The sequence below is a fragment of the Nelumbo lutea genome, chromosome 6 (genome assembly GCF_056320005.1).
Source record: "Nelumbo lutea isolate HS-2025 chromosome 6, American lotus-T2T, whole genome shotgun sequence".
Lineage (NCBI taxonomy): Eukaryota > Viridiplantae > Streptophyta > Magnoliopsida > Proteales > Nelumbonaceae > Nelumbo > Nelumbo lutea.
In genome coordinates this window covers 4,944,628-4,972,484 of record NC_142689.1, presented here as the reverse complement: position 1 = coordinate 4,972,484, position 27,857 = coordinate 4,944,628, and the positions used below count along the sequence as shown (strand labels likewise).

Below are 27,857 nucleotides of genomic sequence, written 5' to 3'. Positions count from 1 at the left end.
GCTATAATGATGAAACTTACATGACGTCTTCTGTCTAAATTTCGTGCCTTTGGGGAGTCTAGAATTCTAGTAGAATTTTGCGAGCCAAGTACCGTTCAAAGTTCTCTCATGGATCTCGTGTTTGGGAATTTGAAAGTTATTTTTGTGACAGTTCAGAGTATTAAAACCTCAAAAAGCATTATAAATGCAATTCTAAGAAACGTATCAAGATATGATTTCACTATGCATGAATTCGCTGAAAAAGATCAACACACATGGATATGCCAGGGGATCTCAAATAAATCCCCAGAGATATATCAATGATACTAAACCAAGTTTTAGAAGACCACTTACTAGGTATGTACAATATATTTTATATGAATTATGAACTATTAGTAACACACCTACAAAATGTTGAACATGGTATAACTAAAGCATACATGTATATCTTAATTCTTAGAAAACCAATATCGGAAGGACATCAAAACTTACCAGCCAAAGTTGCAGCATTACACCAATCAGAAGAGGAGTCTACAAGTTAAACTTTAAAACTTATGGTTATGACAAAGTAATTCGAGTATGGTGTAGTGATGAATTGGTTGTTTTTAACCTAAAGATCATGACATAGAACCTTTTAAATTGTAATAATTATGCCATAATGCTATAGTTAAAATCAGGGTAATTAAGAGCATGAAAAGCTAAAATTCTTTTTCCTTAGATCACACTGGCAAGGGCATAGCTTGCAATTTATTTTCATTTTGATGATGGGAAGATCCCAATAACTTAGGAATCCAGCTTAAAGCGCTTCCACGATGACAAAGTGATGATGGCTATGGATGCAGTATTCGTTTGAAGATAATCAGATTTACAACACACGCACACAAGTAACAGACAGAACACATCTTGTGCTTTTGAATTTAAAAAAGAAAAAGTAACAGTGAGACAACTTTTGAGAGATCATTTGCAAAATAAAGAACAAGCCTTGTGCTGTTGACTGTTGTGCATTCCCATATTGTTCCTTCTTCATAGATTCTTTTTGCTTCTTTCTTTTTCCTTCACAACAATTATGGACAGAGGTCAGATGTGTACAATTTCAGAAGCTGCCAAGCTTCAATGAACTAGACCCCTCCCCAAGAAAACACAAATAATATTTATATATATCTCCTTGTTCTTCCTTTTCTTCCTGAATCTATAACTGTTATTCCCTAGTTTACTAGTCACTACCTAAAGAATAGAGTAGATAAACTCATAAACATACTACTTCCCTGTCGCATGGCATCCCTCCACTGCACTTCGCGCAGTTGCTTCAAGGAACCCCACAGCATCAGACTGACAGTTCTGGCTTTATTTGTGTTGTGGTCCCCACTTCGAATGAACCAACTCACAAATTCAGTCTTCTCCGTTTTTTTTTTTATTTCCTCTACATTTTTTTCTTCATCTTCTTTTTTTTTGTCTCTGTGTTTGTTAATAGATTCTGCAACATGTTTTCTGCTGTACCTGCTCTTCGAGCCTTGGCACAACTATAAATACAATAGCACCATTCCACCTCTCCTACTCTAATTTGGATTTGGATCCTATGGATTCTCAACAACCAAACGTTGCAGGTGCTTGAGTGGAGTCAAGAGTTGCTGAAAAGAAGGCCGCAATTCTGGCTCACTGCACAAGGAACAAAAAAAAGAAACAATTGAGATGAATACAATCTAGGTGAAATATCCATGAATTCTATTGTTGAGAAACTCATCATTAAGTCTATTACTATGAATAATTATTTTCATCAATATATGACTACGAATACTCATTAATCTGAACACCAAACAACAGTATGATGCCTATCTGGAGATATAATGGAATTGGAAACATACTTCTGCCAGCAATCACATATGATCTGCCTGACTGCTGGATCCACTTCTTCAGGTATATCAAGGCGTCTATTTTGGAACCCTACAGCTCCAACAACTTGCATAGGGTTCATCCCACTCCATGGCATTCGTAGAGTAGCCAATTCCCACAATATCACACCAAAACTGTATACATCACATCTGCAAACAGGCCAATTTGATTCTTCAATCAGGAAATGAAGATTTACAGAGAGCTAAATGCTTGCACCCTGTCGGGGGGGGGGGGAGTGTTACAGTTGATCACTTCTACCTGGGCCTGCATTGCCAGTCCTGGCCCATCACAGAAATTTCCAGGCCCAGGCAGAAGGTTTTCTTCCAAGCTTGGTCTGGGCCCTACAATTCTAGGTCCAGTCCGGAAGTTATTAGACAGAAAGGAGGGGGGGGGGAGTGCTAAGAATAATAAAAAATAATCAAGATTCCACTCACTTCTCATTGGATCTTTCATTCCTTAGAACTTCAGGTGCCATCCATTCTGGCTGCAGTGCAAATAACAAGACATAAATACTGTAAAACATTTTTTTATCAACAAGGAAACTGCAAAAAACATGCAGAAACATAGAAGCTAACATCTAATTCCTAAGCAAGAAATAAAATTGTTGTATCGTTTCCATACAAGAAGATTAAAAGCTGATGTGATAATGGATGAAAATGTAAACAACCAGATAGAAGACATTTTGAAAGTTGTCATGTATGAGAGAATTCTTGTCTATAGGTTTCTAAAACATTGGATGCATGGTGATGGTATGCAATATCCCCAAAATCTGTCGATATTTCCTACTTTAGGTTGCATCTGGAGATTATGCGAAGGGTAGTCCAAGAGAAATTGCCTCATGGGAGTTTGGCTTCTGTATTGCTTCTTTCAGGTGTCCCTCCATACACTTTGGTTGCTGTTTTTCTTGTTAGTCATATGCCCCAAAATCAATAGCCAATAGTGCAACACTAAAGAAGGGCATTCTTGTACAATTCACATTTATTAATAAAAGGGAATTTTGTCATTCATGTCTACCAATGTTGCATTTTACATGAATAGTCCGAAGTATCTATGTCAAGATTGTGTATTCTTAAGTGTGCTAAGAATTTGAGACATGCTGATCTTGGTACAGGATATTTGAATAGTTCCTGGGGCAAAATGTAAACCAAGTATGAGGGTGTGCTCACTAAGAAGAGTCTTAATACAAGCACCTCTTTGTAATTAAAGGGGACCTGATTGTGATTAGGAGAAAACTTACGAGATAGGTATTCCTAATAGGAAAAGGAGAACTCTATACAAGAAAGAGAAGGGGCAGCCTAGGGTTTGATCTGAGACTCTCATGGCTCTCTAAAACCCTACTCTCTCAAAGGATTGCTAGCACAACCCCTGGTTCGCCCCAACCCTCCTCTCTCTCCCTTTTCTTTCGTGAATCGCCATCCTCATTGTGAAAGGGAGCTCTGGACTGCTGCTGCTTGGTTTGGACTGATTTAGAGGCCAAACAATTGTGAGGCTGTAATTTTGAATCTACATCTTCCAGGCTCTCTCAGTGCAAATCAATCTGCAAATAGGTATGCAATTTAGCTAGTTTTTGAAACTAGGGTTTTGTATACCATCATGGGCTGATCTTGGTTATTCAAGATTCTATTAAATTTTAATTTTCCACTGCATAAAGATCTCAAAGAATTCACTAGAATCTTTTCAGTTCTTGCTATTTCAGCCTTATATCCATTAGGACCATAAGTCGGTTTGCTCAATTTGAAGGATTTCAACTACATGAAGGAAACAATCTAAAGAGTATATATCCCTTGCCTAACTATGCCTTTTTTTCCTTTTATACCCACAACACCCCCCAACCCAGGCAAAGGCAGGAATTCCCAAGTCTATTATACAAGTCTACAACCAGCCAGTTGGCACCTTCTCCCTTGCCTAACTATGTCAAGTAGCTAAGATTCCATAAATACTAAGGGGTCATTCACATATAAGGAAAGAGAAATGTGAACTGATAAACTGAGTCAAATATAAGTCCATAGTAGAACATAACACTAATGTCAAATCATGCAAAGCACAGGAAAAGATAACACTAATGTCGGTCAATGTTTTACTCAAAAGAGAATGCTAACAGGGATTTCAGTACATGCAAAGCACAGGAAAACAGGAAATTCTGAAGAGATATATCAAAACATATTTTGGTATCAAGTATTACCGTTCCAGCTGTAGATTTTGAAGACAGGAAAGTGTTGTGCTTCAAACGTGACAGGCCGAAATCACAGACCTATAGAAATGCACAACCAAGCATATCAGTAGATTCTCACCATCAAAAAATAAAAAAGCCGAACTTGGTCCCCAAATGACAAAAGCTTTAACTTCAAAGTGAGAGAATTTCATTCCTGAGGTAATTTAAATACTAATGTCAGAAATACAGAATAATTAGTTCATGCAATCAGATATCACTTGTGCTTCAACAGACTGTTTATAATGGGTGAACCTTATTAAAAGAGAATAACTGTATTACCAATTTATAAATAACTAAGGAAATGTTGGTCAGAATCAAACCTTCACAACCCAATTTTTATCAACAAGGAGATTTGGGGACTTCAGATCTCTATGTACAATGGTAGGATGGCTTGTATGCAAGTAATTCATTCCCTTGGCCTGTAAATAATTGTATAATTCAGTAAATGAATTAAACGAATTTTCTCTATGATAGTGGCTTGTCAATACATACCACATCAAGGGCCATTCGCAATCGCCGCTTTTCATCAAGTTGAACACCAGAACGATGCAATAGCCTATATAAACTCCCCCTGTTGACAAATGAATAAAAGGATATTCAGGATATCCAGTTCAAAGTTGGTGGTTAGTATCTGAAATTAATGCATAGGCTTCATAAGAAGACAGAATACGAAAACAAATTACAACTAGCTCTGTAACCACCACCAAACTTCTTTTTTTCCTTGCAAGGTAATTTTGTGGATAACAGAAAACCTAAATCACTTGGGCTAGATATTAGGTCATTGCTTGGTTTAATGAGAGGCCTGTGTGTGTGTGTGTGCGTGTGTGCATGTGTGTGTGGGCTTTTTTATTCCTAAAAGGAGAAACATCCAGTAGTCCTAGAACTACTACAAGTATGGTAATATCTAGTTTATTTGAGAACTTTTTGACTAAAGCACAGCTTGATTGACTGCCTTCAACCATAAAAATGGATTGTTTTCCAAAGAACATGATTCTTATTTCTTAAACTAGTGAAAATGTTAATAGAATTTAAGCTTCATTGGCAGTATTTAAATTATAGTAGTCCGAGGACTAATCAATGGGCTCCCTTAATAAAAGATAGTAAAAAGCAGAATCTAAGTATTCCTTGACAAAAAAAAACAATATATCCCTCAAAGAGAAGTTGAAACTTGTTTTTTCAGGAATATATAATGAGATGTTTACAATTTGACAATTACTTTCCTTTTGTTTCTGTTCTTAACATACTGGCTAGTGGGTAAAGATAGGTTGTTGACCCAGGTCTTTGGGTAAATTCTAATTAATAAAGGGTGCACACCCCTATTTATTAAACAGTGAATGTTTTAAAGGACAAAAGTACCCTATGTATCCATGTCTGCCATTAATTAGCAGGGGTATCTTTTGTCTTTTCACCGGGGATGGCCCTCAATTACTCAAAAATAGATTGAGACACTTAGTTCTCAAGAATAAATACAGCAGGTCACTAATAAACTGCGTGTGATGTTCTAGTATCCACATTTCATTTTAGAAGTAAATAAAGGTGCATTAGTCCACATTGGCCGATCATGTCTCCAGCATCTTCACATTGGTATCACATCAACAAGTGTCTAATACATCAAAATCTATATGGAGAAGTGTCCCACATATTGCAACAATTTATTTATTAATTAATTTTTGATAACTTTAACAAATCAGGTTTACTTGATTTTGGAATAATATTCCTCATATGGTTCTTTGATGTTCTTTTCCATCTTTTCTATCTTATTTATGCACTGTAAGTTCTCCTTGGCTATTTGGTTGCTCCTGGGTTGGGGTGGCATCTTTTTTTTTTCAATTTTCTCTATTTGTGTTCAAAAAATTCTTCGTCAACAACAAAAGGCCAAACTATAAGAAGCTTTGAATATACAGAGTGGAATTGACAACTATAACAACCTTGGAAGAAACTCTGTAAGTATTGAGAGATTTGGGGGGCGAGTGACTGCTCCCATGAAAAGAACAACATTTGGATGCCGCAGCCTTCGCATGATCATAACCTGCATTAAGCAGCATGAAAGGAATTCAAAAATTCAGCAAAGAAAAGAATAAATTCAGGAACTGAATTCACGATACTTAGAGAAAATTTGGTTCTTACTTCACATCTGAACTGTTGTAATGCATCACCAGAGAAATCTTGATCTAAGAACTTCTTCACAGCAACCTCCTGTCATGCCATATTAATACCATGATATCAATACAAAGCAGGTAATAAACCAGCTGAGCTATCATGGTCAAAATGCAGACCATATAATGCAATCTCATTACCAATCAGACCTAAGAATGGAAGACGTAGGGGTGTAAACGGATTGAATTCAAATTGGATCAGGCAATATCCGAATTCGAATCCAATTAAAGCATTCGATATCTGACAAATATTGAAAATTAACATTTTAATTCGAATTTGATTAAATAATCAAATAATTGATTCAATTCTTAATTTGACTAGTTAATTATTTTAGGCAATTAATAAATATATAAAATAAATATTTTATTTATATAAAGTATATAAATTATTTAATATACTTTAATTATATATTTATAAATTATATAAAACATTTAAACATTTTATATATTATATATAAGAATTAAATAATCGGTCGAATTTGGATATTTATCAAATCGAATCAGGTCATATCCGAATTTGACCAATTAGATATTCGAATTATCCGAATTCAATTTGATTATGTCAAATCTCAAATTCAGAATCGGATTTTTGAATACCATTGACATCCCTAGGGAGACAGACTAGACATACATCAAAAAGCAATGTTTCTGAACCGTTGTTGACCTAGACGGTGGGACCGTTCAGCCCAGGAACTGTCCAGGCAACTGGTTCCATTTTGCCCCAAACCCAGTTCCTAGCCAAAAACCATTGAATTGGTAAATGACCCGTTAACCTGGGCAGTTGAACCGTCGACCCGTTCAACAGTTTTTGGCCTTTTATTTTTAATTTGGTTGTCAGAACAGGCCGTCCGTTCGAACCTGACAGTCAAACCATCGACTCAGAAACCAGTAACCAGAACGGTTCTGGTTCCGGGTCGGTTTTGAAAACTTTGTCAGAAAGTACTAGATATGGTAGATAAAAGAACACATTTGCACTTCTAGTAACAATATATTCATATTTCTACTATAGCAGCTGAAAAGTTTCATGAGTCAAAACCATGGCCAGTATAGTAGTGGGCCAGCTTACACATAATGAAATGGGGTCTTGGAATTACAGGCATATAGCGTGAGGGAAGCTAGAAAATTGCTGGCTGAACTGAAATGAGTGCCACCTTCCATTAGACACATCATGCAAACACTTAAGCTGATGCTTTGGCCACACAAGGAGTTCATAGAGATCAATAATTTTTGGGGGAGAATGGCAGAATGCCTTGGGAATCAGTTGTAAATATTGTATAAAATCAAACTGAATAGAATGACAAAAATGTGGCCAACCCCATATAGTTAGGACAAGGCTTAGAAGATGACGATGATGATTGGGGGCATACAAAGTCAAAAAGGACAGGTGAATTGGTTATGCTTTTATTAGTGTTGACTAAACAAAAGTTCACATGATTCAACATTATATCACAAGTAACTACTATAGTAGACAATACACTTGTGAAGTCATGGCATCATGGAAGATAATAGAATGACCAGATCTTAGAAACACAAACAGTCCCAGTTCAAAATTCACTGTGAACCATTATTCAGACTCAGAAAGGATTATTAAAGGGAAATGCATGCTCAGAATGCACAGAGAAACCATCATTGCTGTTAGTAATTGAAGCATATAAAATAATTAAATAGTATATCATCATCACAAATTCCAAGTGTTTAAGGATGATACGAATGTTTATGTAACTTACAGTTCCATTCCAATCAGCATGATAAACCTCACCATATGAACCTGGAACATAACAAAATCTCAGCAAATATAAATGAGTAACCATAGAACATCATCAAGTAGAAAGCTAGCTTTTATTGATAATGTAGACAATTTTTTATCAGCAACAGCGACGTTTATTCATATTAACAAGTGTACACAGTGTACAACAAGGAGAGAATATGGGAGGAAAATAACAAAACACATAAGTATGCACTTTAGTCTGCTCCATCAAGAGCCCCTCCCAAGATCACTTACAAATTACCACAGAAGGTACTCTCCCCACCTTAATTCTGGCCTACTACTTCTTCATGAGCCAGGAAACCAGCCAAAGTGTTTGCTGATCTAGGCACCTAGAGTATTTCTGCTTGTAACCTTACATATAGTAATCTGGATTCCCTTATTTGATGTCTAAGTCTCAATGGTCTGTTGCTCCCCTCAGCCAATTTACAATTGATTTCAGATCCCTTTCCACTATCAACCCCTGGTATTGTGATTACAAAAGCAAATTCCAATCCTTGTATCACTACTTCTAGTTCAGAAACTTTTTTTTTTTGATAAATTCTAGTTCAGAAACTATTGAGTTTGCATTTCCAATAGGTCCTGAAAACTGAAGCCACAATATTTGCAAGGGTGATTTCTGAAGACTCCACAGTCTCCACCAATGCATGACAGAGACAGACCTGGATTCCCTCAGATTGCAGCAAACAAATTTTTCAAATTCATTCTATTGATTGGGAGGGAAGGGAAGGGAATTGTGGGAGGATTTCTCATTATTGTGGATGTAGTTACCAGGGATAACTTTGGCTGTTGGGGGCCAACAGCATATGCTGTTGAGAGCGTTTATGGGCTGGACACATTCACCCATTCACGTCCATGTCTATCTTTTTGGTCAAAAGGAAATAGGGGACAATTACTATTTTACCCCACTATCATGGTAACATGGCATTCCCAAAAATGTTCTCAACAGCATGGGCTGCTGGCCCCCAACAGCCAAAGTTTTTTGCCATTACCATGGGCCAGCCTCTTAATGTCATCAGAAGACTGATAAGTCATCACATGTTTTCACCTAATGACCAACTCTGACCTTGATTAAATTGATTAGGTCTTCCAGAGCCACACTTTTCGCACTTCTTTTTTCCCAAGTGGACCATAAAATTGCAGCTTTTGCATGCCTCCGAAGAGTCTTGTCTCTTTTCCTTTTAAGATAAAAAAGATGGGCTGCACAATGTTGATACATCTTGGAGGACAACCGTGCATCTTCAAACAATGACAAAAATGTCTCCAAATACATTGGACCAATTGACAATAAGCTCGATGTGGTTTCATTGCTTACTTTACAAAGGACAGACATACTAGGTGAAAGAACCTAATTCGGCCTTCTTTTCTGTAGGACTTCTCAAGTATTACTTTTTATGATATGTAACCCAACAAAAAAGACCTTATCTTAAGAAGTTTAGATCCAAATCCATATTGCCTTGGTCGGAAGGGATTGGGGCAAATTATCTGATGGCAAGAGAGCTTTGAAAAAAGTAACACATGAGAATATACCCATGCTATCAGCTATCCATATTCTTAAGTCTTTTACGTCAGCGTCAAGAAAAGCCTCATCTAACAATAAGATGAGGTGACAGAGCTCTTGGAGCTAAAAACCCCTAAATCCTCTATGACATCCAAGGTCCCAAGCTGGTGGATGAACATTAAGATTGACCAAAGAGACAAAGGTTGATTCTTGGAGATAAAATGGAGTAAATTCTTAGAAACCTCTCTTTTAAAGGTAATTCCCCCAGTCGCAAGTCTCTGCAGAATTTTATTCAGTCCTCTTTTCCTGCATCATATCTAATATGGAATATGAACAAGTCCAAGGGTTGATGTAATGCTATCCAAGGTGCACAGTAGCCAGTTTTGTATCCCATCCATTTGGGTTCCTACTGATAATGTAGACAAGTTCATTGAAAAACTATCAACCTCAGATGAAAACCAAAACCATGATCATTCAAAAATTTTTTTAGTCTACTTCGTCTAAATTCTGTAAGGTCAGATAAATTACCTCAGAATTAAATTAACCATTATTTTTTTCAACTATTTCAGATATTGCAGTAGATATGTTTTTCCTTTTCTATGACACTACTCAAAGATGATTACTGGAGAAATAAAATGAAATTAAAATCTGCTAGATATTTCAGAAATCAAAATATTTAATGTTATCATAATTCTTCAATGTATAATACCCAATAAGTGCTTTACTTCCAATGATGTTTTTCTTGATAAATCTTTACTTCCAATGATTTTTTTTCTTGATAAATCTTTACTTCCAATGATGTTTTGGATTTCAATTATAACCATAAGATGGATAGATTTGTAAAAGTGATAATTTGTCCATTTGAATTTCTTATTTTATTCTCTACTTTGTGCTTTTGTTTTTCCTGAAGAAAGGAGAGATCACCAACCAAATAATTTAGGTAAACTTTTGATTAGAACTTTGATATCTGGTCCAAATTATGATTAAGATGTTATTTTCTCAACCAAAAACTCTTTGTACGTTTTCATTTATTTTGGAGACTTGGGGTGGGGGTGGGGGTAAAGGAGGAGCAAACACAATGCATTGTTTGGAACATGGGAAAAATCTTTCTTTCAATTGTGCAAGTAATATGTAAGACAAGTGAAGTGCAGGCTAGTAAATAATTAAAGACCATTAAGAGATAGAGAAGAAACCACTTGCATAATCTTACCAAGACCAATTCGCTCACCAATCTGAAGATCCTCCCATGGAATCTCCCATTCTGCAACTTCATCAAGCTGTGTATTGACTCTCTCACAGTCAATATTGCTATGTTGTTCACTACTGGCCATTTCCATGGGCTTCACAACAAGTCCTTGTTCATTGTGTGGATTCTCTTGCAAACAAATGTTTCCTTTAGTTTCCACATACTCTGCAATTCCACCTGCATTTCCATGACTGCTTAGGGGAGAAGCACCATTTAAGACACATCCAAGTTGTCTTTCACGAGATTTAGCCAGATGTGGCACTGAAGATTCTTGAATTTGTTTTCCATATGAAGTTCTTGGAACAGAAGCTGAACCAACATCTATGAAATCATGGATCACTTCTCCATTTCCATTCCCAATCAACACAAACCCCTCACTTGTAGCCAAAGAAGATAAACGGCCATCAGCACTGATGACATTCATGTCAATAACAGGTTGACGATTTGAGCTGCCACAACGTGATTTTTTTGCAGATAGTAAACTTGCAGTTGGTATCAAAAGTTTAAGGTCTGAAGAAATATCTGCATTTCCTTTCTGTATTCCTGTCATATCCTGAGCAGAACATTTTTGCTTATTTTTATAGGCAACGTGGTTTAAGGATTCCTCCTCAATGAAGGGTACAAGAACATGTTCAACACTTGAGGGAAGCTTATCAAAACGGCATTCAAATCCATCATGATTTTTCTTGGTTTTATTTTCTTCAACAAAATTTACTTTATTTGCTTCCAATTGAAAGACACCAGATACTTCAACCGAACCTGAACTACTAGCTTCTCTATGATCAAGATCAGATGAAATTCCTCCTGAAGCCTGCGTAGTGTTTTCAGACTGATAGTTGACCTTGTCAGGTGCCAAACATGAATCATTTACACCCTCTGAAATGCTCATAGATCTTGTCACATTGAATCCAGAACTTTGAATATGGCTATTGGGAATCTCTGCAGGAATCAGAGTGCCTGGAGCCCCCATTAGATCAATTATGTACTCACTGCATCACAAGAGATTGAATTAGCATTGTGGTTCTTTATATCAAATGAATTCTGGCATAGAAGGTCATCTATTTATAATGTATTTCAAAAAGTTGGACAATGGAACTGTTTAGTTTTTTTTATGGATAACAAGACTTTTATTATATGGTAAAAAGAATGGGTTAATTACATAATATACATAGTTTGTTCAAACTTTTCATGAGGCTGGCATATGCCCCCTCCCCATATGCCTCACCACTTATGTGTTCTTCTTACAAGACTCACCAATACAGCTGTCCCCCCTATTTACCTTTTGTCTGGCCAAAGCACCGGCCAGCCCGTTTGCTGTTCTGTAGGTCCAAGAAAAATGTGCCCCCAACTCTTTTAGGTGAGGGGGACTCCACGAGGGCAGAACTAATAGCTGCACTACAAGGTGTACAATTTGCTGCACAACTAGGAGTGGAGCAGCTACTAATAGGTGATTCTCAGGTGGTTGTGGGGTGGTTACAAAAACCAGAGACTACAGTTTGGTGCATATGGGAATGGTTCTTTTCTCTCTTTGGATGCAGGTGGGATACCCCGGTGAGCTTGGGAAGACTGTTTGACGCCTCCACTTTCAGGTGGCCAAAAAGAAGAGGAAGAACTCTGAGGAGATGCACACGGGCAGCAGTGCTTTGGATGTTATGGGAGGAAAGAAATCTGAGAATTTTTGAAGGAAATAAAAGGTGTAAGGAGTTACTGATATAAGGGATTATGATAAAAGTGATCTTATGGGTAAAATCTATAGGTTCATTCTCAGACTTTACTGCAGATGATACAATCAGGAACTGGAGGACTGTAGCATCCTCGTCATCAACAAAAAAGGTGTTAAGACGTTGGGATCCTCCTGAATCTGGATTCCTCAAATTAAACTTTGTTGGGAGCAGCTTTGGCAACCCGGGTGTGGCTGGAATTGGTGGTCATAAGAGATGACATGGGGAAAGTAGTGGGGCTGTATTCGGGCCCTATTGGATGGGGAGACTCCATTACAGCTTGTTGAGTTGGGCCAATTTCTAGTTATTGGGCCCAGTTATTTAGCTCTTATTTTTAAGTTGTTAAGTTAGGAAGTTGTTGGGCTTTAGGCCCATTAGCTTATGCTTTTAAGTTGTGACTGCTCAGCTACTTTAGTAGCCGCCCTACTAAGGGCATTCTTGTAATCTCTTGTTCTTTTAAGTATAAAATATAATGAGGGGTTGGCGGCCAGAACTAATTCAATTCGGGTTGGCATCCTACTCTTTCTTTCTTCTATTTTCTTCTCTACTGCTGAAGCTCTTCATCTTCTTCTTCTTTCTCTTCACAAGGAATTCATCTAGATTTGTAAACAATGATTTCTACTTGGTATCAGAGCGGGCCGAAGGTTCCTTGAGCTGTTTTCTCATGCAGCCCTAAATCGGCAAACTACATGGTGATTTAAGAGGCTGATCAAAAATCTCAAGTAAGCCCAGTTTTTGGATTTTTTTGGTGGATCTGTTTTGCCTTATAGCTAGTCTAGGGTTTCCCATCAAAATCATGAAAAACTGGAGAAAGGGGGAGAGTCTTGTTTCTATTGGACTCTTCAATTTTGACCTAGGAAGTGGTGCCCTAATTTTTTAGGGTTCCTTGAAGTTTTCTGTAGGGGGCGGTTCAAGTCCTGCCTGATATGGAGGTTTCTGCAGAGAGCGGCTACCTCTTCTCTCTCTTCTCTCGTCCCGCAGAAAATGAATCTTTTGTGGGAGGACCATCTAGGGCACCAGAAGGGTGTCGTTGGTACCAAAAGTGATTTATTTGATATTCTTGCATATTACAGTAACCTTCTATCCCCTTTTTGAGAAGTATGGAGGGTAACGGAGTTGAAAACAAGCCCGGGTGTGAAATGGGACCAGTGGGAGGAAGTGCTGGAGACCTTTTCGGGGCTGGGACCATTACTATAGTTAAGTTGGATGGTTCGAATTACTAAGAATGGTCACAATCTGCAAAGATGGTCATTGGTGCTTGTGGGAAGTTAGGGTATATCACTGGTGAAGAAGTGAAACCCGAAACTAACAGCTCCCGGTGGGTACAAGAGAACTATATGGTGATGACTTGGCTGTGTAATTCCATGATGCTCCATATAAGTAAAAACTTGGTTGTGTAATTCCATGGTTGTGTACAGAAACCTATTCACAGAGGGAGAATGTTGCTAGGACTTATCAGTTGAGAAATCTGATTATTGCTACAAGGCAGGGAGATAGACCTATTGTTGTTTACTTTTCAGCCCTTAAAACCCTATGGCAGAAGATTGACCATTTGGAGACAGTTGTTTGGGAAACCACTAAGGATGCAGTTGCCTACCAGAAGCTCCTAGAGAAGTATAGGGTGTTTGAATTTCTTGTTGGCCTTAATCCCGAGTATGATATTGCAAGACAACACATTCTTTCCAAGGACAGTGTTACTCTCTCCCAAGCATATGCCTTTGTGTTAGGGGAAGAGAGCAAGAGAAATGTGATGATGAAAAATTTTGGGTTTGATCAATCAGCCATGGTTAGCACTGTGAGACCTAAACAAGGTGGAGACCGGGGTGGCAGTGAAATCAAGAAGGATTTGATCTATGACTATTATAATAAGAAGTCTAAACACACAAGAGATACTTGTTGGAAGTTTCATCCCCATCTTGTGCTAAATAGACTCGACAATAAGGGAAATGCTCACATGGCAATCACTGGTGATATTCCGGCCCCTCCTACTATAGCTACTCTGGAGTCTATTGCAGCTGCTATAGTAAGGGCCGAACTTGAGAGGTATGGGCAGTTTCTAAATCAGCGAGATACAGCCAGTTCTAGTTCAGCAACAGGTGGATAGCCAGGTATAGGTGGTTCTGGTGGAGCACACTCTACTACATTTGCTCACACAAGTAATTCACATGCCACTACAAATTATGTTTCTACTTCAGGTAAGGAGGGACCTCCTTGGATTATAGATACTAGAGCCTCAGAGCACATGACCCATAGTTCCACTATTTTTTCTTTTTACCAGCTTTGTTTTGGCAGAGACAAGCTCTCCACAGCTGATGGATCTCATGTTCCCATTGTTGGGAAGGGGTCTGTCAAGATTAGTGATTCCATTTCCCTTCCCTCTGTCCTTCATGTTCCTAGATTGAATACTAATTTGTTATCTGTTAGTAGTTTGATTAAGAAGCTGAATTGTTCAGTAATTTTTTCTCCCAGTCATTGTATCTTGCAGGATCTGGATTCAAAGAGGACGATTGGGAGTAGTCGTGAAGTGAATGGAATCTACCTCCTGGATGTGCTTCCTCCTCATCAGAGTCATTATGTCAGCAGGGATAGTGAGTCAGGTCATTTGCCTTTTTCTTCTTTGAGTCTTTTGTTTCCAAAGCTATTTGAGTCGGTTCGTTTGTCAAGTCTGGAGTGTGAAGGTTGTCAACTTGGAAAGCACTGTAGGCATTCCTTTAAAGCTAGTAATAAAAGATGTTCATTTCCTTTTAATGTTATTCATTCTGATGTGTGGGGACCCTATTATGTTTCTTCTATGGGTGGTTATCGATATTTTCTCTTATTTGTGGATGATTTCTCTCGATATTCTTGGATTTACTTGATGAGATCCCGATATGAGGTACCATCCTTGGTAAGGCAATTTCATCAGATGGTGCTAACACAATTTGGAACACGAATAAAGGTGTTCAGATTAGACAATGCCAGGGAATATTTTGAAAAACACCTTGCTTCATATCTGTTAGAATATGGTGTTGTCCATTAGAGCAGTTGTTCCTACAGTCCACAACAGAGTGGTGTTGCAGAAAGGAAGAACAGACACATTGTTGAGATTGCAAAAAGCATGATGATCACATCTACAGTTCCAGTTCGGTTTTGGGGTGATGCAGTTCTCACAGCAGTATTTTTTATTAACAGGGTGCCCTGTATACTTGGATTCAGCACCCCATTCAGTCTCCTTTTTCTTGAGGGGGAGATGTTTCATATTCTTCTCGGGGTGTTTGGGTGTGTTTGCTTTGCACATATCCTTGGTCCTCACCACTCAAAACTTGATCCAAAGGCAAAGAAGTGTGTTTTCCTTGGATTTGCAAAAAATCAGAAAGGGTATTGTTGCTATGGTCCAGTCTCTGGGAGTCAATGTGCTACTATGAATGTTACTTTTTTTGAGTCCACATACTTCTTCTCGAAGAATCCTTCTCAGGGGGAGTGTTTTGGGGAAGTGAGTGAGCAGTCTATCCCTCTTCTAGTTCTAGTTCCTGTGTTCACTCCTGTGCTTGATCCTCCTGTGTCACCTACCATACCACCTCCCTTGTGTCATGCTTCTCAGCGTTACTCACGACAAAGACTTCATAGGGAGGTTGATTCTACTACAGCAGAACTCACATCACTTCCTGTCGGTTCCTTAGAGACTCCAAATTCAGCTGACATGGATTCAGGTATTCCTCTTGATCCCTCTATTGTTTCAGTTCCTATTGATTCTACTAACCTCATTACAGATAACCTGGACCTTTCTATTGCTCTTAGAAAAGGGAAGAGATAGTGCACTGCTCATTGTATTTCACAGTACCTATCCTACAGTGGACTTTCTCCTTCCTCTATTGACTCTGTGTCTATACCCAAGGGTGTCAGTGAGGCTCTCTCCAAACCTAAGTGGAAGACAACTATGCAGGAAGAGATGGAAGCTTTAATTGAGAATAAGATATGGGAGATTGTGGACCTACCAGAGGGCAAGGAGACTGTTGGATGCAGATGGGTTTACACAGTCAAATATAAGGCAAATGGAAGTACAAGGTATAAAGCCAGACTTGTTGCAATAGGGTACACACAAACCTATGGCATTGATTACTTAGAGACCTTTGCACCAGTTGCAAAGATGACCTCTGTTCGGATACTTCTTTCTCTTGCAACCACATACTCTTGGCCCCTGTTTCAACTTGATGTGAAGAATGCTTTCCTAAATGGAGATCTACAAGAGAAAGTGTATATGGATCTTCTTGCTGGTTTCTATAGTGATACTGAAAAGGGAAAGGTATGCAGAATTAAGAAGTCACTTTATGGCTTAAAGCAGTCCCCTAGAGCATGGTTTGACAGGTTCAGGAAGGCCTTGGTTGCTTTTGGCTACGCTCGAACTCAATCTGACCATACCTTGTTTGTGAAGCGGAGGGGATCCTTGGTGTCAATCCTAATTGTTTATGTGGATGATATTGTTGTCACAGAGAATGATCTAAGTGAGATTGATTGCCTAAAGAAGAATCTACACAAAAAAATTTGAAATTAAAGATCTTGGAGAACTTAGATACTTCTTAGGCATTGAAGTTGCAAGATCAAAACATGGAATTTTTATCTCTTAGAGGAAGTACGTCTTGGATCTTCTACAAGAAACTGGGAAGCTTGGAACAGAAGCAATCAATACTCCTATTGATCAGAATCACAGAATTAATGGATCGGAAGGTAAGCCAGTAAAGGACATTGGGAGATATCAGAGACTTGTGGGGCGACTGCTATACTTGTGTATGACAAGACCAGACATTTCCTATGCAGTAAGTGTGGCAAATCAATACATGCATGCTCCATGAGTCCAGCATTGGGAGGCTATTGACAGGATTCTTGCTTATCTGAAGGGACACCTAGGCATAGGCATATTGTTTGCTGATCATGGACAGTTGAAACTAGAGGCTTATACAGATGCAGATTGGGCAGGATGCCTTGATGACAGGAGATCTACTTCAAGAGTATGCACCCTTGTTGGGGGTAACCTTGTCTCGTGGAAAAGTAAGAAACAGGCAGTGGTCGCAAGATCAAGTGTTGAAGCTGAATACAAGGCCATGGCACATGGAGTTTCAAACCTTCTCTAGATTCAATCCATGTTAGGAGAGATTGGTGTACAAACAGAAGAACCTATGATGTTGTACTGTGATAACCAGGCAGTAATTTGCCCATAACCCAGTTTAGCATGACTGGACAAAGCACATTGAAGTGGATAGACATTTCATAAGAGAAAGGGTTACTTCTGGGGAAGTTTGTCTCTCATACATTGCTTCTGAGCTGCAGCTTGCTGATGTTCTCACAAAAGGTGTTGCAAGGAAGAAGCTGGAGCATGATCTATGCAAGTTGGGAATGTGTGACATTTACTCCCAACTTGAGGGGGAGTGTTGAGTTGAGCCGATTTTTAGTTATTGGGCCCAATTATTTAGCTCTTATTTTAAGTTGTTAAGTTAGGAAGTTGTTGGGCTTTGGGCCCATTAGCTTATGTTTTTAAGTTGTGACTGTTTAGCTACTTTAGTAGCCGCCCTACCAAGGGCATTCTTGTAGTCTCTTATTAAAATATAATGAGGGGTTGGCGGCCATAACTAATTCAATTCTGGTTGACATCCTACTCTTTCTTTCTTCTCTTTTCTTCTCTACTGCCGAAACTCTTCATCTTCTTCTTCTTTCTCTTCACAAGGAATTCATCTAGATTTGCAAACAGTGATTTCTACTCAGCTGAACTAAAAGCAGTGGTCTTTGGAATACAAAAAGCCATGGAAACAGGTGTGAGAAAGCTGGTTGTAGAAGGCGATTCCAAAGTAATGATGGGCTGGAGAGGTTGCAGCCCGTACCTCTCCAAGTGTATTCTATATCAGAAGTTTATCCCATTAATAAATTCTTCATTTATCAAAAAACTCTTTCAGTATCTCTCATCCAGTGTTTTAAAAATGCAACGTGCAGGGTGCAAAGCAAGGCATGCATTAAGACCCTATAATGGACTTGTTCAAATTTAACTGAGGTGCATGCCTGAGCTGATGCACAAGATGCACTAGGCACACCAGGTGCATGCCTTTTCAAAAGGGCTGTGTCATCGCCTAGGTGAGGTGCAGGTCTTGAAATGTGCATCACCTATGCACCTAGGCATGCAACATGCCTGAGGTACGCCTTTTAAATCACTGCTCTCATCTCTCTCAAGTATCTCCAATACTGCGTTGGCCCTTGTTTGTTTTGTTGCAGCCATTCTACTACCATCTTTGAGTGGGGCAACATGCCTGAGGCACGCCTTTTAAATCACTGCTCTCATCTCTCTCAAGTATCTCCAATACTGTGATGGCCCTTGTTTGTTTTGTTGCAGCCATTCTACTACCATCTTTGAGTCCCCCTTTACAATGAGTTTCTTTATGTTCAGGCTGTCTGCCGATGTTAAGCCTTTAGCCTTCCATATTGCTAATACCTACACCCTGATGGAGTAAAAACTTCTAATCGGTCCTAAAGCCGTTATGCTCCCTCTATAGTCTCTAAAGACACCACCAATACCTGAAGCTGCAGGGTTGCCCATACTATAATTATTGAAATTTAATTTAATTATACCTTCATGAACTGGACTCCAAGGTAAAACTATAGCAACCTTATGTGTGGGGGAGGCTGCCACCACACTCCAACCTCTAAGAATATCATCAATAGAAAAAGGTTCAAAAAGCTACATTGTTTTCACCCAATGTACCACTTCAATTTGAATGTGCTACTGTTCTTAGAATTGTTTAGTTTCTTGTCCATCTTTTGTGATGTATGAAGGACTCATAGCTTCTTCTGTTTCTATCTTTTATGTTGAATAGTATTTTGATATTGTATTTGATTTCTATTGCTGAGGGAACCAAACCTTCTTTATGAAATAAATCCACTATCAAAAAAAGTTCGACAATGCAAATGTAGAAGGATCAAAATGAAGAAAACATAAAGGCCATTATCCAATGTTGTTTCCAGCTATCTGGGGTCTTGGGAGAGGTAGACTGGGTAGGTCCTAACACTTAGCATTTTTTTCCTCACAATGTGGCCTCCTTCAGACTAGAACACTTGTCATGCATGTAGCCAGAGATGTTACCATTTCACCAAGTAATGGCCCATATTCTATTTGGAAGACTGCCTTCACAAAATAACTTAAGGATCATGTCTCTCTAAGAAAGCTGCTAATTACACTGCAGTGTACATTTGCAACCTCAGGTCTGTGAATTTTTATTCAAACCTTGGCCTTATTCATCAGCAGAGTACATTTGCAACCTCAGAATAGTATATCAGGAACAATAGCAACTAAACAAGAGGAGACAAGGAAAAAACAAGTACACAAATAACCAATGATAAGCCACTTATACCAACATCACAAAATATAGCTCCCTATGCTTGGTTCTGAGAAACATCACACCAGTACCAAAATGGAGGACAGGTTTCATGCTGCTGGAGCCTATAGGTGGGTTAAGGTAAATGATTATAATGACCACTTGGTATCATTAGTTGGTGGCAGGATGAAGCATCACCTTTCACAATCAATTTTGATCAGGTTCACAGCTCCCTCATCAGTACCCGTATAGTAGCTCCCTTTCACCAGCCGACATGGAAGATTCACCCGATCAGCTAGTACCTATCACAAGAAGTAGAAGTATTACTGCTTTTATTGAAATATTACCAAAATAATCATAACCATGTAAAACAATCAGAAAGCACGTTAAATTAAGTGAATTTCAATGTCTCCCACTAAGAAAAGAAGAGGCAATTTAACTGAACTCAAACACTCACTGTGCTTTATCCATAAGTAAGTTTTTCTTGGATGACTACACTTGCAGAAAGGATAAATGAATGACTTTGCCCAGGTTCAGACCAAAAAGAATGAAGCATATTCATTGTGTCTATATGACTGTGTCCAGTACAGAAAAGATAAATAACTACAATCCACCTGAGTTGAACCCTTGCCACTGAGGCTAAAGACACATTGGGCACAATCATGAAGTGTAGTCATTTATACATTCTCAGTTGAGCCCATGTCTCCCACCTGAGTAATTAACTAGTAATTCTCAGTTGCACAAATTTGCCATTTATACAAAGCATAGTCAAAACTCATAAATGGCTAAAACTCTATGTGTAAGGGTTCAACTTAGGTTGGTTGGAGTGAATAAATTGCGTACAGTTATGAAGCATACTCATTTACAAATTAGAAACTGAAAAAAAAAAAAGTATATACAAACTTAGAAAAAAGCAGACACATTAAACAAAATATGTATAGTTTGGTAGAAACAATAGTGCAAATAAAATGAGCAATTAGACACTAGAGACACATCTTTTATATTGTCATTTGGTGTTATTTGGTCTATAATGACCCAAACAACCTTCTGTGTTTAACTTCTAAATTTTCAGTCAAAAAAAAAATCATTTTTTTGAGGTTTACACCTTTCATAGCCTCATGCTTTGAGGCATGAGATGCATTGCCTCATCTGGCACAGTCAGTGCATGCTTCATGCCTCAATGCTTAAGACTTGAAACCATGCCTCTGCAACAATCAAAAAACCCATGGCCCTATATCCTGATAAGCATCTACATGCAAAGGGTGATTCTTTCTTTCTTTTTCCTTTCCCTTTTGATAAGTATGATACTTGGCCAGATTCAACTGAAATTAATCTACTCCAAGCTAAATAACTTATCCTAGGACCACCCTAGTCAAGCAGGGCCAACTCAGGTTGAGTTAGGACTAAATAAATTACATTCTACTGATTTCACATTGAACAGAGGGATGGATAAATAACTGGACTGCGTTGTATGTTCACCGTTCAGTACTCTAGAATTGGGACGGTCCAACTCACCTGAATTGAACCCTTTCTTCTGAGGCGGGTAATAAACTGTTGATATGAAATAAGGATTTTTCACTGTCACATATGAGAATTCTCCAACCAGACAAAGAGGGAAAGACACTTACTGGAAACCTCCCAAATAAGACCATTTACATATTCATTCAGATTTTTATAATTAAAGAATAAATTTAACTGTAACTGATAAAAAAGACCAATAACATATTAGGAAATTGTATAGGCAATAAATATAGACCTCCAATACCTAACTACATCATGAAGAGAAATAGAACAACGGTCCAGATTGATTTTGCCTCTTTTGGTATGAACTTGGGAATACCATTCACATAGACAACCCAAGTTAATACTTCTATTAAGTAGCTACAACCACCAAAGGAAAAAGGTCAGAGAGAACATGTTTAAACACTGAGAAGTTGTGGGGAGCATAACATTACTCTAAAGATGGGCAAATCAATCAAATTGCAGCTACAAAATTCCACCAAAGTTAATTTAGTGAATCCAATCATGAACACAACAATGTCAGCAAGGAATCAAAGCAATCATAAATTTGGTTTTGGCATAGAAGTATCAACCTAACTGTGTAGATCACATTTTGCTATTCATTAAGGACTTAAAGCAAGCTGAAGTAACTCAATGATATAACATGACTATAGCAGAGAACCCAGTAGATTTTGTTGCGCATAATGATGTAAAATCCAAATTTTATTTTTATGAATTAATCTAAGAAGAGATATGTAAAGAAAAAAAGAAAGTAGAGTCTCACCTTAAATAGCAAAGCCCTGTGACGGGAAAGTCCAACATCAAGGCATCCAAGGGGAAGAATGATTGTGTTCAGTGAGTTCCGTAATTCGTAACTCCGGGCTGTCCACCTTCTTAACATTTCGTCAGCATCACTGACTGGACCTCCCATTTTATCAACAACAAGATCCGCAATCTTCTGGACTAGACCACTTAGAATTGGACCAAGCTCTATAGCTTGACATTCTAAGGCTATAGAAGCTGCTCTTCTCTCGAGTTGTTGCAGTGAAGGATCAGTAGTGCGGTTTACCAGAATCACTTCATAATCAACATTGCCCGAAATGGATGTTGCTTGAAGATCCACCAGCAATGGCATTTTTCCATGTAAGTTTGAATTTGAAGAGATACCATAGACATCATAAAATCCATCCATCACTTTTTCATCATAATTCAGAACATTGTAGTTCTGCAAAAAAAAAAAAAAAAGTGATTTCCACATTACTTACCTGAAAATAGAAGCTGATAATGACTTCACCCTTCATAAGAAAAGGGGGATAACAATGACAAAAAAAAAAAAAGGCAGGGAACAAACAGATAAAGAAGATGAAGCTAAGGGTTTTAGATAATGATAAGTCAGATAACTTTTTTTATCAGTAACCAATCAAGCATCTTTATTGATATTGGAAAGATAAAATACAAGAAATACAGCAGATGAAATAAGGCACCTACTCTGACAAACACCTGAATTGAACATGGTGAGAAGCAGAGAGAAACCAAGGATGCATTTGACATGCTTTTAGAGAACTAACTTTAATGAACTCCAATTCTAACAATTATTTTTAAGTTTGGATATATGAAAATCGCTGGAAAACTCATTCTAAGAATTGATTCTTTGGAGCTAAAAATTTTAGCTTCAAAGAAAAGTTGTTCAAATAATGATACTTTGAAACAGAATTTTAACCAAACATAGCCCAAGGATCTGAATTATGAGAAGAAGATCTGAAATAGAGAAGAAATAATGGAGTTTAAAAGAAAAGAGAAAGAAGAGTAAAATCTCTATCACCTGGAGGCAACTTCGAAATAAACACTTTCCATTAATCCAACTCTGAAATTCAAAATACAATGGTTTCTTAATAGACCAATAATAAGGGCTTGAATCTCCCTTTACAGATTCTAATTTCAACTGGGAAACCCAAAACAAATTCTAACTAATTTTGAAAAGCAACCCAATAGGTAACCCATAAGGATAATCAAGTAAGGACTTTAACCCTTAAAGTAACTTCAATAACTCAATACTAGTCCTATTAAAATCAATTCATTATAAAGATATTGGGAACTACAAAAAATAGTAAATCACAAATTTATTATAAATATAAGTCTGAAGGTTGCAATAAAAAGAAATTTTGATTTTTACTAACAACAATAAATTTCCAAAAGACAAAAATCCTATTCCTAAGACACCAATCTAGCAAATGAATTTGAAAAGAATCCAAAAATATTAAAACCCAAAATACCAAAAAAATTACGAAATTGCTATTGGACGAGGAGAACCAACTGAGGTAGTTCCCCAATATAACTCTTCTCTAACAAGTGAATCCGCTAGAGTTAGCAGACCTTCGTATCTATCTAGACAAGATGTTCATGGTGGAAACCAAAGACCTCACTTCTTTCATTCTTTTTTTTTTCCTTTTTTGTACAAGGGAAAAGCTAATAGAACATGGGGAAGCTGGGCCCCAAAGATCATAGAAATGTAAGGTAGATCATTACAGCAAAGCTTTTTTTATAAATATTACAACAAAGCATTTTATCAGTTAGGTTTGGGAATTTTCTTCTCTCATCCACCCAATCATAACTTCAAAGTTCCCTTCAACTTTCAAAGCATACCTCAAGTCTACTGTCACCTTTATTGACAGGAATAAAATTGAATACCATTACAACATAGAACACAATAGCATTTCAAGGTTGTGAAGACCATTTTTCATCAATAACAATATATTCCTTAGTATGTTAAAAAACAGCAACAGAACCACACTCTGAAATCCAATCTCAATAAAAAAAATAAAAATCCACATCTCCCCCAAATGATGAATGGCTGATTTGCAATTGCATTCTCTTGAGTCAAATGCATAAAGCAAGGATTTCTCAATTAGAAAACCCGGCTTTTATGATGGTACACTTTTAAGAGAAAATTACAAGATATGAAGCAAACAAAAGCCTCCCCCTCCCCAGCAGAACAGTATCTCCCTCAGTTGTTGATGATCCACCAGGTCTCTTGAAAATAAGGGACCTGAGAAAGAACCTTACAAAAAAGACAGCCTCAGGGTCATCCTTCCACCCCATATCATCCTCCCTATTAATTCAAAAGGGAACATCTTCTGAAAGCTTAAGATGATTAACAAAATCTTCAACTTTCCTTCAGAGAAAAGATTGGGAGGGGTAAGATGGGATACAGACTTAACCTTTGACACTTTTGCACAAAGTGGCTGCTCTCAGACTCCAACATGTACTATCATGCTTGTCACACTGAGATTTTCCCATTACACCAAGCAATGACCCCTTGCCAAAACCAAGTCATAAATCTTCTCAAAACCTAACTTCCCCCTATCTCCCCAATGCCCTCCAAAACAAACAAAAAGATAAAAGGCTACAATAAAAAAAATAAAAATAAATAAAAAAAAAACACGAAACAATGATGAAATTCACAATATATTCCAAATCAACCAGATAACATGCAAGGACACTACTTTTGGATCCCAAATACAGTCAATAAATACATCATTCTGACTAATCAACAGTATCATCCTTCTCCAAATAGTCACCTCCTCTCTATTAAGTTAACACAACCACTTCCTAAGAAGCACATTGTTCTCTTTTTGTTATCAATAGATGTACGCTGTTCATCAGACTTTAGTTTTTAACGCCAAATCCAACTGCTCCATTTAAGCCAGGCTCAGGTGAAAGAATTTTGTTTTGGAAGGACCGGTGGTAATAGCCCTCTTTGTTTTGAATTTCCAGCCATTTATGCCTTAGCCCAAGACAAAGAGGCCCAAATCTGTTATTGTTTTGAGGTTATTGGGAATCAAGTAGTCTGGACCCCGCGGCTTAGAAGGGATGTGAATGATTAGGACCTGGATCCTTTAGCAGCATTTTTGCACACCCTGGAGCAAGTCAAACCAGAGCCTTTGGTTGGTGAAAAGATTTGGTGGTACAATGAAAAAAAAAATCTGATTTGTTTACAGTGAATTCAATGTCAAATCTTCTGCTTAGGTTGGAGGAGGAACCTTCCTGGGTTTGGATGTGGAAGCTCAAAGTGCCTTCAAAGGTTCTATTTTTCTTATGGGTAAAATCCCTACCATTGATGTACCGAGGAGGAAAGGCATGTTCCTTATCAACTGTTGTTATTTATGTGGGATGGACGAGGAGATGTTCCAGCACCTTCTGGTCCACTGCAATTTCTCCTATAGCATGTGGTCCCATGTCTTGAGGTTGTTTGATGTGAGCTGGGTACTTACTCCAGATATTGGTTCTCTTCTTGGTTCTCTTCTTTCTTCTTGGCGTTTGCATGCTTTCTCTAAGAGGGGCAAGTTGCTGTGAAATATTATACTATCAGTGGTTTGCTGGTGCATTTGGAAAGAAAGGAATGACACCTATTTGAAGACCAATCTTCTCCTTCAAAGAAAGTGTGTGCCACTTTAGAAAGGATTTTGATCAAGTGCGCTTCTATAAGTCATCTATTCCGGGGTTTTCATTTTAGGAATTTCGCTGATTATTGGAGAAATATTTCATGGAAGTATGATTTCAACGTGAAATCCTCTTTGTCTATTGAAATATTTTCCTATGTAATTGGCTGCTGAGGAAACCTCTCCCTCATCAGCTTTGCCGTCTATGATCATTAATGAATTCTTACCCTTTCTCGAAAATGAAAATGACCAGTGAATACTGGCAATATCTTCTGAATTTTCTGTCTATGGACAAGATTAATAGACCTAAGGCCTACTTAGGTCATCAGCCCCTTCTTCGGAAATAGGAATTGAAGACATAAATGCCGTGTCAAAATCCTTTCTAATAACCCCTTTCCATCATAGTAATGAGTTAACGTTATATATATATATATATATAAACAATCCCGAAAGTTTCGTTAACAAATTACGCGTTGTTAGTAATATTTCCTAATTTCTCTAGATTTTTCAGATATCTTAGCAAAATTAGCTAAGTATCCCCGGAATCTCTCCATTTTTGCACGGCAAAACATCCATCAATAGCGAATTGGAAATCATGCCCAAATCAACATTTCAGACAAGCCAAAACAAATAATCAAGATAGAATTTCAATTAAAACATGAAACACACACTAAAGCCAGCTCAATATGCAAAATCAGAAACTCAAATAAGCGAATCATCGAGATCCAAAATTCATATACCAGTTAATTCACCCCTAATTCCTCTACAAACTGACTTCGAATCACTAAAATCACAAAGCAGGAGAGCAATACGTACCCAATAGTGGAGCGAGAGAAACTCAACAAGGGTTTCATCAGCAGCAGCAACAGGAGAACAGCCCAGACTCATCCGCTTCGCGGCCTTGATCTGAGCCGACTCCTGGTCTTCGCGCGAACTATGATCCGACGCACTGATCGCCAAAGCGAGCTGTACCTGAAACTCCTCTTCGAAGAAATTGAAATCAACAGAACTTTCAGCAGACGCAGCGGCAGAAACAGCGCCGGTAGTCCTCTCGGTAGCATCGCCAACTCTATTCCTTGCAACTGTGGACCCTGTGGACGACGAATGAGGCGTGGAAGACGATGTCGACGGTGGCGGAGACGAACTACTATTGGCACGGTTTCCGCCCAGCCTGTGGTGTTCATTGACGCTCCCTCCGATGTGGAGTTTGCGCAGTAGATGCTTCATCCTGGACATGGATCACCGTCGCATCAACTGCTCCCTCTCTCTCTCTCTCCAGTCTTAACCTACGCCCACTTCCTGAAAGCAGATTCTCTTAATCTGCGCACTTCTTCATCATTAAGCTAGCACCAGCCGAAAAATTCTAATTAACCGGAGCGGAGAGAACACTACAGGCAATATCAATTTTTTTCTCCTTTTTGTAGAATTTTTGGAATTGGATGACAATTTATTAATTAATTCTCCTCTAATTTATAAAACAAATAATATGGTAGAGTCAAGGAGAGAAATTGCAACTTGTACTTTGCCTATCATATTTCACTGTACCACCCAACATGTGATGTATTCGTTTGCAAATGAACGGAGTAACGGACATTTTCTGTAGCAACAACAATTCAGGGACAAGTGTCCGATTTTTTGTCAGATATTGAATTTTAGAGACATGGATGAATCGGACGGTTGAGATGAAATTTACTGATGCGATTCACAAGGAAAAGTACTGACAAATCGGTGGGGAGAGAAATCAATCCTAACCCTTCAATTGGTGCCTATGAGTTAAGAAATGAGAGTGAGAGATACATGGCAACAGGACAGCGTGTGAGTTGAGATGGATTGACTTTACCCCTCTCTCTCTCTCTCTCTCTGAGTCTCTCGTGTTGGTTTGTTTATTGTGGTTTGTCACGCAACAAGGTTCAAAAGTGGCGAGTCGTTCTAATTTATCAAACACCTTGAATCCTTTGCTCTTTATCCTGTTTCTCATGGCAGGGGATTGGGGATTAGTGCGTCATCCTTGTGCGTGAATTAGTGAACGGCATAAAATGATAAAAGGATAAATCTTATAGTTTAGCCAATTGATTAAGTGTATTTATATTGTTTGAAAATTAACTAAAACTACT

General features: G+C 38.1%; 1 protein-coding gene across 1 annotated transcript; it reads right to left on the bottom strand.

Moving 5' to 3' along the window:
• Window positions 1–803: 803 nt before the first annotated feature.
• LOC148846966 (serine/threonine-protein kinase EDR1-like) lies at window positions 804–27,231 on the bottom strand. Its single transcript, XM_088948953.1, has 13 exons — window positions 26,560–27,231; window positions 22,089–22,529; window positions 20,003–20,106; window positions 10,714–11,738; window positions 7,965–8,005; window positions 6,209–6,277; window positions 6,010–6,110; window positions 4,574–4,652; window positions 4,402–4,500; window positions 4,052–4,120; window positions 2,304–2,353; window positions 1,842–2,018; window positions 804–1,635 (listed from the first exon to the last, which is right to left on the bottom strand). Exons 1-13 carry the CDS (start codon window positions 26,977–26,979, stop codon window positions 1,554–1,556), a joined length of 2,757 nt encoding a protein of 918 aa, XP_088805079.1. The 5' UTR covers window positions 26,980–27,231; the 3' UTR covers window positions 804–1,553.
• Window positions 27,232–27,857: the final 626 nt, after the last annotated feature.

Bases quoted from the DNA above. Each gene is read 5' to 3' on its own strand.
- LOC148846966 (XM_088948953.1), bottom strand. From the start codon at position 26,979: ATGTCCAGGATGAAGCATCTACTGCGCAAACTCCACATCGGAGGGAGC. The intron at 11,739-20,002 runs GTGATGCTTCAT...CTTGTGATGCAG, and splicing joins ATCAAAATTGATTGTGAAAG to TGAGTACATAATTGATCTAA. The intron at 1,636-1,841 runs GTATGTTTCCAA...TTCCTTGTGCAG, and splicing joins ATATGTGATTGCTGGCAGAA to TGAGCCAGAATTGCGGCCTT.